Consider the following 15,104-nt stretch of genomic DNA (forward strand, 5'->3'; position numbering starts at 1 on the left):
AGTAAAAACCTTTCTTGATTCACAACAAATTTTCTTCACAATGTTTGTTTCAATTAACCCCGATTACTTCAACAAATTTAAGTTCCCTGATCAATGTGAGATTTAATTTTAATACTGTGTTTATCAAGGATTAATTAAAAATACAGGTTTATGTGATTTCTGTTGGTTAATAACAATCTTGACTGTTTGTTATTTGGGATTTGCTTTCCACTGTTTTTGTATTTCTTAAGCTCACTTTCTGAGCACAATTTTTCTTATCTTAATTTTGTAAGGCATACACCACTGCAAGATGTACTCTCTGCGTAAATGGTTCGCTGCTAAAATGTTTGCTCAACAAGCTGTTCTAAACAGTGAAAATAATCAACGTAATGGTAACTTTAGCCGACTATTTGGTAACAGTTTTAATCAGGCCAATGGAAACAATCAGGATTTTCTTCATCGACAAGACACATTGCTTCAATTTTATTATGCTGATGAAGAGTTGAATATGGTTGCCTCTGAATTAGATTCATTTGATGGTCGACGTGATCCTGTTCGATGTACTAATCTAGTAAATCAATTGAGGTCAGTTTAATCATGTTCATGCTATTTGACTGGCTCTTTATGCATGCTTCTGTTTATCTTACATCCATCGTTTGTTGTTTTCATTATAATTCATCCTTCGTTCTCATCACCTCCCTCTATTTGACCACTTCTTTCTACTTACCCTGACATCAAATTTATTGTCTTCTTCACCCACCTTTCTTGATTTTTTTTCCTTTTCTCATTAAATTGGATGAATAAGCTTACGCTATTCTAATTTACTTTTTTTTTACTTTTTTTCTGGCATGGTAAACAGGTCAGCACAGGATAAACTCATAACCATATTATTTCGTCTCATGGACGAATGGAACTGTGAAAGAACATCGAGGGACTATCGTATAAAATTTCCAGATGATTTGTTAGCTGGAAATGAAAATGGTGAATCATTGAATGGGCAAATATGGTTTGGTGCTGAATGCTTAGCCGCTGGGTCCAACATCATGAACCATGAGTCAGAATCAGATGCCCTTCGACCAATCGCTAAAACATTGACTGTAAAACTTGACCAACTTCGATTAGAGCTTAGACATTGCTGTGCAGATATTGATGACAAGTAATTTCTCTTTTATTTGCCCATCTTCACGAATCTCTTCACTCATTCTGTCAATTTGTTGTGGATAATTGTTATTTTTTTGTTGATTCATGCATTGTTTAATTCACTTATTACCAACAACATAATTCCTCATTTTTTATTATCTTTATACTTCTTTGTCTTTTATAATCTTAACCTAACCGTTTTCCTTTTTTTTCTCTTACTCATGTTAACCATAGTTTTATGATTTACAAGGATCGAATTGGTTTGGATCTAATGTTTAAATTGCAGCAATTTGACAGGATATTTGCCAATTTTGAATATGAATATGTAAAGGCCATGTTACCCATAAAAACTGTTAAGGAGATTGAACAACAACAGGATCTTATGGTGCTGTTCAGTGAAAGTGTACAAAGTGCCCTTAAAAGAGGATTGATATCTCAAGATGAATTCGATGAATGTGAACCAACTGTGATTATCAACATACCTAGACTGGCTATAATACACGGTCTCGTACGCTGTGGCCAGGAAAGTCCAATTCTTAAAAGAGACAAAAGCCAGTTATCTTCTGTTTTTAAGCCTTTTCATTCGTAAGTTTAAATAGATTTTTCTCAGTAACTTGCTTGTCGGTGTCAAGATACAATAACAAAAGTGTTAATCTTTACCCGGTTAATTGGCCGTAATCATGATTAGTATGTCAGTCTTACCTTTTAACTTTCACTTTGTTATTGTGAAGTTCAATTTAGCCAGAAAAATATAAGAAAGTTGAGTTGAAAAGAAAATCAATTTCCGATTTTTATTCTTTTTTTTCTTCTAATTTTTCTCATTTCATCCAATATCCACATCAAATGAGTATCTTCATTCTCTAAGTGCAATCAAAATTTAATTACAATCGTGTTTTACAGGGAAATCCCGAAATTCAATTTTTTTCTCTTCTTTCTCTTTCTCTTAAATTTGCTGTCTCAACCGTTAAAAAAACTGTTAAACAACATTATAGAGTAAATCAATTTTTCGATCAATTGAATGAAAAGTTGTCTGAAAGAAGCCAAAAAAACTATTGTTGATCGTTATTGAACAAAATTTGTGAGTGGTAGTTAATTGTTCTAAGATTGCCTCAGGTTTAAAGGGGAGTTAAAGAGTTGAAAGAAAGGTAAAACAAAAGGTGAAACAATCTCTTGTTTATCATTCTTTCTTCTCCATCCTCCCCTCTTATCCATTCATGATTTTTTCATGTTACTGTATTTCATCAAATATATATAAATATATATTTCTTTATCTATTTACTCCAATATTTTTTACACTACTATTACTCTATTATTTTCCAAGCTTGTTTCAAAATAGCTTTTCAATCGAACAAGGAAAGCATGGTTTTTCGTACCATCCCATCAAAAAAAAACTGAAATAATTTAATCACAACAACAGCAATGCTACAAGAAGCAGGAGTTTTTTTACTGTTGAAAACCTTTTCAACTTTCACGGTGATTCAACACCACCAGTTAGTTGAATTTTAGATCAATGCATATCCTTAAAATTGACTATTTGGAAAGAACTATTTCTTGAAATAAAGAATCGTCAGGTTTAATGCGTGCTGGTTTCTCAGGGACGATTGTATCAAGTTTAACCATGCTTTCAACCATTTCCTCCTACCTTTTAATTATGATTGGTTAACGGAAGAGAAGGTTATTACTATTCCTTCTGTAAACCCTCTCCTTTCAAGAGATAATATTGTATTCAACTTTAAGATGGCGAGTGAAAGAAGATCAAGAAGGGCGTTGAACGCCTACACTTTGCACGGCAACATTCAACATTATTTAAAACTTTTCACTGTTATTCAGTTCATTATGGGACTCAATTTACGTCAGAAAGTAGTAGTTTTGCTGTTGTTTATCCAACCTCTATCCACTCTAATTATAGTTGGACTTGAATTTTTCATGTATTTGTTTGTCTGTTGACTCTACCTGGAACATCTTCATCTTCAATTATAGTTGATCTTTATTCCAATGAATATCATGCAAAAGTTCCTGAGAATAAAAATATATTTTATAATTCCCGGTTAGATCCTGAAAAAAACATCTTGAGACTTTTTTAGATCTCAATTCATTACAAGTCAAAACTCATCTAAATGTGTGACTTTTTATTGAAACACATTGAATTACAGCAAAATATATTTTTCATTGAAACTCTGATCAAATATTCGTTCAACAAACTAAATCTTTTCAGGATACAGCCCACAAATGTTTATATGTTAAGCTTTTGCCAGTAAATGTTCAAATCACTGGACGAGTTTTGAATAAATGCTCAAGGTCTACCCGCATTATTCAAACCACAGCTGAATGACTAGAAAATTCACTGAAAACAGAGTCGTTTACAAATACTTGTTCCACCTTTGCTAGGCACTGACTGAGTTACAGAAAATTAGCGATATTTTTACAGATTTTGGAAAGACGCTTATTTCAGCTTCTTGTAGCTATTTTTCATGTTCACCTTTCTAACATATGGGATCAAATATTATCAAATTTAGTTTTGTTGATTCTCCAGGCAATTATGAATTTCTTGAAAAATGAAAAAGATAATAACGATATTTTTTCATATTCTATTCGAGGAATCATAGATTTAGCAAAATGTCATGCAATGCTAGTCTATCCTGCAATATAAAATAGGACGCATTGGAAAAGAAAGATTTTTTTCTTCTTTTCATTAATCAATTATTGCCATTCCATGCTGCAATTTTGAATCATTTTTGATTTTCATTCTTTAGAGATTGGTAATTACGATGGTTTTATGTACCTTTTGAAATAAACTTTCAATATTAAAGGTTAAATGATCAGCTCAAAAACAGTTGAAATTTATTTCCGTTCCAATGTTACCTTGTTTCTGTAGCAACTTGGTTTTGCCCTTTTTACTTAAAGGATATGGATGAACTTCATTTCAAGCTATTCAAATGAAAGAAAAGATATGCTTTATGAGTGTTTTATATACACTTTTGTTGGTCTTTTTCAAGCATTTTGCTACAATTTAACTTTCATCGAAACAGAAATTTTTTAAATCTTATCATATCATTAATTTAAGCAATTCATATTATCTTTCCGTCCTTTGTCATATGCTTTGCTAACTCAATGTCAACAACTGTTGATACCAGTTTTGTTCACGAGTGTAATTTTCATAAGTATACTTGTTCTTGTTCGTGTTAATGTTAAACTTATCTAGACATCTGATTGTTATGAATTTCCAATGATTAGCAGGAAATTCGGATCTCTAATCAATTTGGACATCAAAAATCATGATATTATCAATGTAATAGTCATTCAATTTGAGCTTTGTTTCAGCCAAACTGAAAATCGGTTTACATGGTTTAATCATGATTGATTCACTGAATGGCGATGAACTAGATTAATTGCTATTGAATTTCATTTTGAGCATTGTTAAAAATTATCATTACTGGTTACAATATTTATTTCAAATGTTTACTGTTTTTTTTCAGTTGAAAACAAAACAAAAGATTAATCATCATTACAATCAATCTTCCCGTTATTACGTCTACAGTAGATCAAATAATAAAAAGTCAACAATTTCAATATTTCCATGTATCTAGCGTTACCTTAACTTTCACGTTTACATTATTTTCAAGTTGATTAACCTCTGACAACATCAACATGTTAGACATTCTGGTTTCTCAGACTCACCCTATCATGAAATATGATATAATTTCCTTCCTTCTCTCTTTTGTCACAATCAATGTACATATTTATTTTTAGATGTGTGTATATACCTTTAAATCAGGAATCAGGATTTACATGGAAGACAAGTAGACATTGTCTAATACAACAAAATTGAAGATCATGACACTCAGTCAATGTGCTCAACTTGCTTCACATCTTTTCCTTATTCAACTGTCTTCCTCCTCCATCTCATCATCATCATTACCCTAACTCAATTCCTTTGATCCGAACATTTAACAGAACATTTTCCTTTCTCTATTCATATCAACTTATGTAAACATTTCTCATGTTTACAATTCTTGAACTTGAATGAACAAAAATGGTTAAAACTACTGTTACTTCTTTGTATCATCTCATCTATTTTCACCTCTATTAGTACAATTTCTTGAGAACAAGATCACCATTTTTTCAGTTTGATGACCTCTTCTTTATAATGATCACTTGTTTCCGATTTTACATTCTTCATATTGATTTAATTACAAATTTTCTTGCGTCTACAATCAATTAATAGTTCTACCTTTGTAGCTCTTGTCAAAGCTTTTTCAGTTCTCCTTTTTTACCCTCGATTAACGTCATTATCATAAAAGAGTTAACAGTTAGTATTATTGCTTCCAAATCATGTTAACCCCTGTAACTTTAATCTTAATCGGAAATTGACTTCAATAACTATAGTTTCCATTTGTTATTCTTTCTATGAATTCGTGTATATTTACTATAATTAATTTCAATCCTTTACATTCACCAATAATCAATATCAATCTACGTCATGATATAAATTTGGCTTCATGGTGAAACTAAGGTAATAAAAAAGGAGAGAGACACACACACAAAAAACTTAATACTGTCATTGGTTGAAGGTAATCCAATTTACCTAAAGTCAACTTGTTGACGTTTATTGACTTATTACTTTAACAGTTACTTTTTTGCTTCTCCATAAAACTTATCATAGACATGAGGGGATAACAGATTTGACGGAAAATACTAAAGTCTCATCGTTTACTAAGAACCTCTCAAAATTATTCTCTATTCATCAGATTAACCCTCAAAAAATAATGTCAATCTTTTTTTACAATTGCAAATTGACATGTTTTTTCACATACAAGTAAAGGCAATATAAAAGTCCAATCATTTTATCTGCTAATTTTCTCATTGTTCCCTTTCAGTTGAGCTTTTTTCGTGCCTTTTCAATTTCTCATCAATTGTTCTGTTCTCAGCACATTATTGTTTCATTTTAGTTGCAATTTACTTGACGATCAACTCTTTAAACTTGCTAGCCATTTTCGCAACAGTTTACAAAATTTACTCAATTGTGCGGCAATTGCAAGCTGAAACATTTCTTCATGGAACCTGAACTCTACTAGAAAAGTGATGTTTTAGATAAAAACATCTTGATCATGTTAGAATGATTCATTAATTGCTGTTTGTCATTGTTTATATGCGTCAATATTGAAATCAAGGCTATTCACAGGCTTTTGATTTTTAAAGCACTTGATGTGCATTCAAACTAACAACTTGAAATTAAACTGAAGACTCTTCCAAGCCCATTATCGATTGTACTCAATCACAACTGTGGACTAAATTCAGTATTTTCGATCCATTATTAATTGATTTTTTTTCTTTGAATTATTTAGTCTTCATTGAAAATAGCATAAATACAGACTCATTTTAAGCTATTGACTCAATGAAAACAACATTGTATTACAATACAATCTGAAACTTGATCCTATTTTCACATATGGCTTATCCTGATGATATTAATGAAGCTCAGATATAATTTTTGGTAAGCTTGTTTCATAAACAAAACGATGATAGAGCTAGTAATTTTGTATCATTACCTTTTGCAACATTTTAAGCCTTTTATGATTGATCCAGGTTCAATATTTTTCTTTGACAATTTATCCAAACTCTAAAGGATAATCATCTTAAAAACATGATTGGTATTATAAATCACGAGAATTATCGTGTCCAAAGCTTGTCTACAATCCTTTAAATGTTCAGTAAACAAACGAATCACGTTTTCTTCTCTATCCTCCGTTCAGCTTTGAAATCAATTTCGATCCACTGTTTGTTACGATAAGCACAGAAAAAAATGGTTTGATTTGGCTAAATTGTTGTTGACACTTAAGTCAATCAGAAATATTATCTTAAACCAGTTTCCTCAATTGTTATTTTGCATTAACTTTACTTCTTTCTGTTAATTTTTTTGATCTGATTTCTTAATTCAGATTTTCACTCATTATTTATATTATACTTTTTAACCTCATTTCAAATTGATGCACTTAACTCATGAATTGCTGTCAGATAAGATTGTGATAGTGTTTTCCATTTTACCGACATTTTACTCTTAAAATTCACCATTTCACCATTTTCAAGTTATATTTTTCAATATTTAATGTAATTCTTTTCTTTCTTTCATTATTGCAGGAGACTTCATCGTATTCATTCGCTTCTTCAATTCCTAAGACCTGTTGAGATAGAAATACTTGAGAAAATTTTGATTAACAAAGATAGTGAATTATCGGCTATGGACTCATTTTCATGGTTAAAAGGTGTAAACTTAATTGGTGACCATTTATCACAACGTCGCTACTCTGATCCAGGAATTGTTGACCAAGCATCTGGTTGGCTGGCTGGTAATGGAGAGGATGATGAAGAGGATGACGGAGAAGATAATTATGAAAACAGTAGAAAAGATTCATTTGTAGAAAGGCCGTTGAAAAAGTGTTTCTCGTCAATATCATTGATGTACATTTTGACCAAACCGGACTCCAAAGAGTGTGGAAATTATTCCGCTAACGATCGACAATTATGTGACGATAATGATAGCCTTGCATCTAATGCTACAACTACAACTAACTCAACTGTTGACTCATTCGAGATTGCATTGGCGATCGGTGCCAAACATTCCAAATATGTTTCTCCTGGTAGCAAAGAGCTACTTCATAATCTCTTTGTATCTGTTGCTGGTAATTATAGTTTTACTTTTAACCCTTCACCTTTAATAATAGTCTTTTAACAAATTTTTATTCTCTATCTTCCAATAATAGGCATTGCAGATCAATTACAAACAAACTATGCCAGCGAACTTCGAACCATCCTTCAAAATGTATATAATCTTCACAGTTCCAGTTCAGATGACAATGATGAGGACTTGGGTAGCGTTGAAGAAGCTTTAGAAGCTCAAGAGGATTCTGAAGATGCTACATCGGCATCATCGTCCAACGCAACTTCACCCTCAGAGGCAGCCAATATAACCTTTCCGGGAAGCTCATATGTTAATAGCAATTCAGTTAATCAGTTTAATAGCAATGGTGGAGGCTGTGGTGCCAGTGAATCTGGAAATACCAATAATAATCATCATCATCAACAGTCAACCCATAATCAAATTCATCCATCATCAACCTCTGCCGAAACTTCCAACATTCTAAATAACACAAATCAACGGGAAACAACTCGCCGTCTACTTCCACCCATATGGGTACCTGATGAAATGGTCTCCGCTTGTATTTTATGTGACTCCCAATTTACCTTAATACGCCGTCGACACCATTGTCGCAATTGTGGTAACATTTACTGCAACAGTTGCTGTAATTATTTTGTTCCCTTAGCTCACTATGGGTTTCCAAAGCCAGTCCGCGTCTGTACAATTTGCTATTACGGAGACCTCAGAGATATTGGGATTCAACAGCCACTACAAATTAGTTAATATCAACTGATTGTTTAATATGAATTAATCATAACACACAAGCTGCAAACAAAAACAAAACGAAAAACAGATTATCATTAAAATGACTTTTTTTCATCTAAATATATATGTTATATTTAAGTAAAAAACAAATGGTAATCAAACTTGAAACGGTGTAAATTATTATTTTAATTCAATTTATCTATCTGTAAACAAACGATACAAAAATTGGATTGGATTAGATAGCGAGAAAACAATCACTCGACAATTTGTACTTGGTCATTCCTTTCTGTTGAAGGGTGTAAATTGTTGCTTTCATTATCATTACTGGTTCCACTGTTTAAGCTGTTAGTTAAAGTCATACAGGATTCCCAATAGTTGTCAACAAGATTACTAACTACATAACTCATTGGCACATCTTTTGAAACAATATGAACCAAAAGGTCACAGACTGTTGGATCTACTGGACAAGGAGAAGTGCCATTCTTTATCCGGCTAAAAATATGTGAAAAGACGTCTGTTTGATTATCACTCGAATAAAGGAAATAAGGCGATGACAAATCCATAGGATATTGCTGAAAGTCCAGTTTTGGTTCAATCACGTCACCTTCGAGTGTAAACGCTTTATGACAAGAATCAACTATACGAGTAACACTTGGCGGATAAACAGTTGAATCTTTGGTTCCACTTGTTAAAGATGCGAAGAAAGCTTTTATCTGTTCAGTTGTGATCAAAGGAACTGCCAAGACAAACGGTTTACCTGATTAAAAAAAAACGATTAAAAATTGATTATCCAGTCATCAAATGATAATTTAACTCAAAACCCAATTTATGGGAATAACAGTAATTGAACCCGAATCCAGATAATGAAAGTTTATGTTAATAAGCTGTTTTGCAAAAACAAAACAAAACACTAAACGATAAAGATATTAAAAACACTTTTGTCAATTAAACTGAAAAATAATGACTAATTGAAATAATTTAACATCAATATCTGTAATTACAAAAACTTGCGGCTCAAGTTAATGTAAAACAATGAAAAATTGTAACTCGAGATTTGTTTAAAACAATCAAGTTTGCGTTGAAAAATGTCAAAGAGGTTAGACAAATCATATCAAATTTTTTATAGTTGAATTATAATCACCTTCAATTGTATTTAGATTTGACGCCAAAATTGTCAACAAAAGTAAACTGTTAACAGTAATTGGATTCATCTTTGATGATTAACTTTCAATCAAATGTTGATCACTGGATGAAGCACAATAAGCAAATGACTTTATATTTACACTATTAACGGTTTTACTTTGGAAATGAGCTGGAAATCGTAAATTTGCAGGCTGGCAAAACACTTTAGCTTTTTTGCATTGTAATTGCTTTTTTGCTGTATTGTTAACACTTGTGAGTTGATCACCAAGTCATACATTATTAAATTATGTCGTCAAGTTAAGGTAAACTGAGAATTGAAGAGAACCAAGAAAGCTCAGTGTTTATCAACAGGGAAATAATGAAATCATCTTATCCTGTAAGACTGATCATATTTGCTTACAACATCTCAACCAATTTACCGTATAATTTACCCAATTACATCATTTACACTTATCTCTTGATTCAATGATGAATGGATAACCTAATTGTAACACAAAATAGGAAATAAATCCAGAAAACCTGAATTAACCATTAAAACCATTCAACAGTTCATGTTTAGTTCATCCTTAAATTTATTCCTAAGAATCATTCAATGTCTAATCAACTAAATGAATCTATTTTTAACTTCTATTGACTATATTACTGACTAGTAATCGGATGAGCTGTAATTGTTCAAATCTTCATCCATCAGATTATGAAAATGGTTAACATTAAAATGTAATCAATTGATAATTTCAACTGAAACAGTAGCTTCTAATAAGGCGTTATTTTTACAAAGGACCTAAAAGGGGCTTCTATCTTATTTTTTGTATCGATTGAATGATTTAGGCAAAAAAGTGCCGATTTATGATTAAATAAGACTCTAGAATTGATTTTCATTGTAAATCATAACTTCAAATGATTCACTTTTCTGGTCATCTAAAATCATCAAATCTCTATTATTTGACTTTTTTAGTTTCCGTATTGTAAAGAGTTTCATTTTTGTGTAAAAATTAAAATGTTGCCACCAATAGTGTTGATCTTTTTATTTATTAAATCAAGCCAAGGTAAATTGTATTTTGTTTTGTTCAAACTTGATCTCATTGCTTTCCTATTGTGTACCAATTTCAAAAGGTAATCTTCTCGATAGTCCATTCAATTCACCAAAAGGAAATGTTACAATTCTTGCAAGCTTAACTGATCAGGTAATTCAGTGAAAAAAAATCTTTACTTCTTTAATGGACTTGTTTCCCACTTATTGGTTACAGTTAACACAAGAAAATTGGATTATAAAGGAGACTCTAAACGTTGAACCCAAAATTCATGGTAAAATTGAGATAACCCAAGGAAATAATAGGATACAAGTATTTTATCATGAGAATGACGATGAATTTAAACTGGTAATGCATGGTAAGTAATTAGTAAAACATTAAAGTGTTGTCATTAATGAAACAAAATTGGTTGTTGACTAGTGAAAGGCTTCTAAAAGTAGCTTTAACCGTTAAGTAACGCACCAGACTTATATCAGCTGTATCATTGGACTAACATGTTAGACTGTTTTGTAACATGTTTATTCCGATATAATGATTGTATAATAATTGTAATTGATCTTTTTTTGTGTGTTCTAATTGAATAATTGGTGAAAATTTTCTTTCAATTTTGTATTTATCAATTGTTAGAGTTCAAAAGTGCTTCCTAGAATGTTTGTTTACATGAATTTTTGCTGCATTTGCAGAGTTTCTTCATTAAGTGTAATATCAAATAATACAAAGTACTTAAATATTCAAAGGATTTCTTATAATGTAATATGATACAATTACAAGTGATACAATTTATGTTCAACATTTCATTTCCCAGTTTAATTTGTTTTACAGATAATGCATGCTTTGAAATGAGATATAATCACCATGGTTGGAATTCAATGTTGCCAACTATACACAAACCGTTACTTAATATGGCACTATTAATGGGCCCTTCTTTGTATCATCGTTTGCAGGAAAAGACGGGAAAAGTTGTAAGTTGTATCTAGTGCATTGTAATCATTAATCAATCATTACTTCAGCTTTATGTTTATTTACAATTTGGATTTGGAAATGGAAAAATCATTAACAGCTAGCGGAAGATCTTGTCCAAATAAGAGGAGAAACCATGCAAAGCGTTGCTATTTTAGTCGACCTTAATCTTAGGATATCCTTTATATTTCCAGGTAAACTAGTGATTCAGCAATTGAGATTAAAATATTTTTCTAATTAGCCTTTTCTTTTTTACCTTAAGCTGGCGAGGATATCTGGGAAGGAATTGAAAAGCCCAAAAGATTGAAGCTTGATGGTTGGATAGCTGATTCCTTTAACGAATCCCAAAGTATCTTGAAAGAAACTCTCTTTTTTGATATTTATTCTGAAAAAGAGGTTGATAATGCAGGATTAACCACAGTAAGTATCAAGAGCGTGAATTTTATATTCGTCTTCAATTTAACTTTCATTTTTCTCTTTATTTGATAGCCAACTCTTGGTATTGGATGTCCGAGTTATCTTGAAAAGAACCAGATGTTTCCTGGATTGAAAGATGAACAATTCCATGTTAAAGTAAATGAAATCTTTACCAAATCAGGCAACCAAAAATGGCACCATAATGGGGTAATGTAACCTTTCAGTCCTGGTTCATATATTCAAAGCTTTGCTAATTGTTTTCATTGTCTATTTCAGTATTACATGGACACAAAGAATGGCATAACGAGGGTTACATCTTTTGACCAAAACGTTTTAAAAGAATCAATAATAGATCACAATCTTGGTATTAAATATGAATTGGAAAGCGATGGTAAATGTCAAACCAATCCAATTGTAAAAGTTGATGATTTGTTTACGGTTGATCAAATCATGTGGATGGAGGGTCAATACAAATACGTTGGGAAAACTAAATATGTAAGACAACTCGAGTTTCAGTCTGTAATCAAGCTCTTTGACGCGTTGAGTTACGAGATAATTCGTTGCTTTGATTTTCAATCATATTCCGATCTAGTTTTACCAATATCTTTTGTTTCACCAATAGGAACACCGATCAGAATTAGTTGATGTTTGGGAATCAATGGAGTTGAACAAATTTGTGGGCGAAAATTTTTACGACAAAGTGGTTACAACTCAGCTGCTGGCAAAACAAGTAAATAAACAAGCTAATAAATAAATTTGATTATCAGCGTTTAATTTCCATTTGATTTGCAGACTGATATTTCTGGCAATTCATTATACAAATCAGATTATCTCCCGATAGCTGCCGAAAAACGATTTTACAAAATCATTTTGGTAAGTTGATAACCAACCCATTAAACAACCAATTTCAGTGTTATTAATCACTCATTTTCTGTTTACTGTTTCAACAATTTAGGATAAATATGTTCTAATTGAGTCACGAAAACGTGATTTTTTTGATTTTACAACAAAAACATTTGGCGAGGCTGAATATCATGATAAATTTCAACTCAATGGATGCTATGATGATCCTTATGAGAAAATGTATATAACTCTGCAAATATCAAGCATAGGTAAATGATAAATTTTTCGTATTCCAATTTTTCATATAATCTCGTTGGTTGATTCCTCCTTTCAGATTTGAATTTTTCCGAGAGCATTGATTATGCTGCTGTAAATATAAATCAATTACTTGAGACCATTAAAAGGACAGTTGCTGACAATCTGAACATATCATATTTAAGGATAACTTCAATCGATTTCGAGTTTGAAAAGGTTTACATTTTGGCTCATATTGAAATCGTCGAAGCTCCATATTTAATCGGTAAGCTTTTCAAGTCAACCCTCTTTTTCAACTCTTTTTAATCATTTTCAAACATATTACTTTAATTTCAACTCAATTTATAGATTCATTGGCACGATCTGAAATTAAATTTGATGTAAACTCGTTCAATGATTACAATAAAGTATCTACCAAAGGCCAACAGGAATGTTTGGAAGCCGCAGCTTCACAAAACGATGTCACGTAAGTTACCTAAATTGTGATTCTGAAATCTGTTAGATTAACCTAATTTTTTTTTGCTTTCTATTTGATTGACCAGCCATGTAATCAGCTGTGGTGACTTGAAAAATTTGTGCATTGTAGTGAGAAGTGAACAAACAATGCCCAAGGAAAGCCAATCAGGGACATATTGTTCAGTGTTTTACAATCCGTTTAGTACATTGAAAAAACTAGTTTCTGAAGTCTCTCTGAGAAATTTGGTTTCCCATTATTTGGATATAATTGGTAGTCGATTTAGCCTTGATTGTTTAAATTGCACAAAACCAACTCAACATCTTTATTCAATTGTTAACGCTTACCAAGATTCACCTTCAATTGATACTGAAGCTGAACGCTTGCTATTTTCTGATGTCATGGATGGAGCCAAATTGAAAGATGGTCAGTTAGTGGTTGGTGTTGGAAATTTAGGAGACTGTTATCGGTCTTGCTCTAACTCTGACAAATCACCTTGCGAAACCTTTTCATTCTGTGAAGTTGGAGATCAAAATGAATGCCTAATTTCAAACGAGCTTTATGATCCATCGAAAAATTTGACAGTCGATCACTCTGCTTGTAATGTCTATACGAAGAATCGTCTCCTTGATTACCACAAGATTTCATCTTTTAAATTCATCAAGCCAAATAAAAATCCGTTAACAACGCGTTCAGTTGAAGAATGTGCTCGAGCTTGTTCAGACTTAGATGATTGTCATGCCTTCCAAGTTTGTGATCATCGTTATTGCTCGTTTGGTAATCATTTCAATCGTCAAAATCTTGTTCCAATCAAAGACTGTGATATTTACATTCGTAAGTTAGTTCTTGACTGTTAACAATAAGTTTTTTAATCCAATTTTTCTATCATTTTATTTCTCTAGCAAAAAAGATTCAAAATTATGTTAAAAATGCTCATTTAATGATTCCTGATGTAATTCATAGCGAGGTTGATTTGACTTTGGAGCAATGTGCAGCTATTTGCTCTGATTGGAAATCTGTCAACTCTGAAGATCGGGTTGATTGCAAGTCATTTAATTACTGCCCGAAAAGCGAAGCCGAGAGCATTTGTCAGATAACAAGCTATTCAATTTCATCTGATGGTCAACACATTTCTGCAAAAACATCAGATTACTGCTCTAATTATGAATTTCACAATGAATTAGACAAACAATCCTTGACATTGGAAAAACAAACAGACAACTCTGATGCTTCAAGCATCGGGATTATTAGCGTTTTTGTGCTTCTTGGTCTTTTAATTGGAATCGTTACTCCTTTCATACTTAAAATTTTCAAGAGAAACCGGTCTGAACAAGAAGAATCTATAACTTTCGAAAATGAATTCTTTGACACAACAAGAATCTAATTGATAAACTCTGTAATTTCCATTTTATCATCTAATGAATAAAAGACTATTGGTTCAGATGATTTCAGATAAAAACCTTTGAACTATTCGGGATGA

At 31.8% G+C, this 15,104-nt stretch overlaps 3 protein-coding genes across 5 annotated transcripts; 2 read left to right on the forward strand and 1 right to left on the reverse strand.

Moving 5' to 3' along the window:
* Window positions 1-17: 17 nt before the first annotated feature.
* LOC112538461 (lateral signaling target protein 2) lies at window positions 18-9,471 on the forward strand. The gene is made up of 5 exons (XM_025162751.2): window positions 18-564; window positions 839-1,135; window positions 1,354-1,704; window positions 7,258-7,799; window positions 7,881-9,471. Exons 1-5 carry the CDS (start codon window positions 290-292, stop codon window positions 8,537-8,539), a joined length of 2,124 nt encoding a protein of 707 aa, XP_025018519.2. The 5' UTR covers window positions 18-289; the 3' UTR covers window positions 8,540-9,471.
* LOC107371372 (uncharacterized) lies at window positions 8,684-10,082 on the reverse strand. Its single transcript, XM_015939426.3, has 2 exons — window positions 9,663-10,082; window positions 8,684-9,278 (listed from the first exon to the last, which is right to left on the reverse strand). The coding sequence occupies exons 1-2, from the start codon at window positions 9,730-9,732 to the stop codon at window positions 8,776-8,778; spliced, it is 573 nt and encodes a 190-aa protein (XP_015794912.1). The 5' UTR covers window positions 9,733-10,082; the 3' UTR covers window positions 8,684-8,775.
* Window positions 10,083-10,507: 425 nt separating this feature from the next.
* Window positions 10,508-15,070, forward strand: LOC107371611 (uncharacterized). 3 transcript variants are annotated; one of them, XM_015939750.3, is made up of 15 exons: window positions 10,508-10,710; window positions 10,778-10,848; window positions 10,912-11,053; window positions 11,518-11,657; window positions 11,756-11,849; window positions 11,918-12,075; window positions 12,145-12,279; window positions 12,349-12,567; window positions 12,695-12,802; window positions 12,865-12,945; window positions 13,028-13,184; window positions 13,250-13,435; window positions 13,519-13,636; window positions 13,713-14,458; window positions 14,527-15,070. In XM_015939750.3, the coding sequence occupies exons 1-15, from the start codon at window positions 10,662-10,664 to the stop codon at window positions 15,006-15,008; spliced, it is 2,886 nt and encodes a 961-aa protein (XP_015795236.2). In that variant the 5' UTR covers window positions 10,508-10,661; the 3' UTR covers window positions 15,009-15,070. The 3 variants fall into 3 exon arrangements, with proteins under 3 accessions (XP_015795236.2, XP_089124104.1, XP_089124105.1); XM_089267978.1 differs by lacking the exons at window positions 10,508-10,710; window positions 10,778-10,848; window positions 10,912-11,053 and adding an exon at window positions 11,318-11,445; XM_089267979.1 differs by lacking the exons at window positions 10,508-10,710; window positions 10,778-10,848; window positions 10,912-11,053 and adding an exon at window positions 11,319-11,445 and having other exon boundaries at window positions 11,706-11,849.
* Window positions 15,071-15,104: the final 34 nt, after the last annotated feature.

The sequence above is a fragment of the Tetranychus urticae genome, chromosome 2 (genome assembly GCF_039701765.1).
Source record: "Tetranychus urticae isolate SD_2017Ah chromosome 2, NJAU_TeUrti_SD_1.0, whole genome shotgun sequence".
In the NCBI taxonomy this organism is placed as follows: Eukaryota; Metazoa; Arthropoda; class Arachnida; order Trombidiformes; family Tetranychidae; genus Tetranychus; species Tetranychus urticae.

What these genes read in the sequence shown, in the direction of transcription:
- LOC107371611 (XM_015939750.3), top strand. Translation starts at nt 10,662, where the DNA reads ATGTTGCCACCAATAGTGTTGATCTTTTTATTTATTAAATCAAGCCAA. An exon ending in TTGCAAGCTTAACTGATCAG is followed by an intron (nt 10,849 to 10,911) that starts GTAATTCAGTGA and finishes TATTGGTTACAG; the next exon opens with TTAACACAAGAAAATTGGAT. An exon ending in AAAAATGGCACCATAATGGG is followed by an intron (nt 12,280 to 12,348) that starts GTAATGTAACCT and finishes TGTCTATTTCAG; the next exon opens with TATTACATGGACACAAAGAA.
- LOC107371372 (XM_015939426.3), bottom strand. Translation starts at nt 9,732, where the DNA reads ATGAATCCAATTACTGTTAACAGTTTACTTTTGTTGACAATTTTGGCG. An exon ending in AAATCTAAATACAATTGAAG is followed by an intron (nt 9,279 to 9,662) that starts GTGATTATAATT and finishes TTTTTTAATCAG; the next exon opens with GTAAACCGTTTGTCTTGGCA.
- LOC112538461 (XM_025162751.2), top strand. Translation starts at nt 290, where the DNA reads ATGTACTCTCTGCGTAAATGGTTCGCTGCTAAAATGTTTGCTCAACAA. An exon ending in AATCTAGTAAATCAATTGAG is followed by an intron (nt 565 to 838) that starts GTCAGTTTAATC and finishes CATGGTAAACAG; the next exon opens with GTCAGCACAGGATAAACTCA. An exon ending in TGTGCAGATATTGATGACAA is followed by an intron (nt 1,136 to 1,353) that starts GTAATTTCTCTT and finishes TGTTAACCATAG; the next exon opens with TTTTATGATTTACAAGGATC.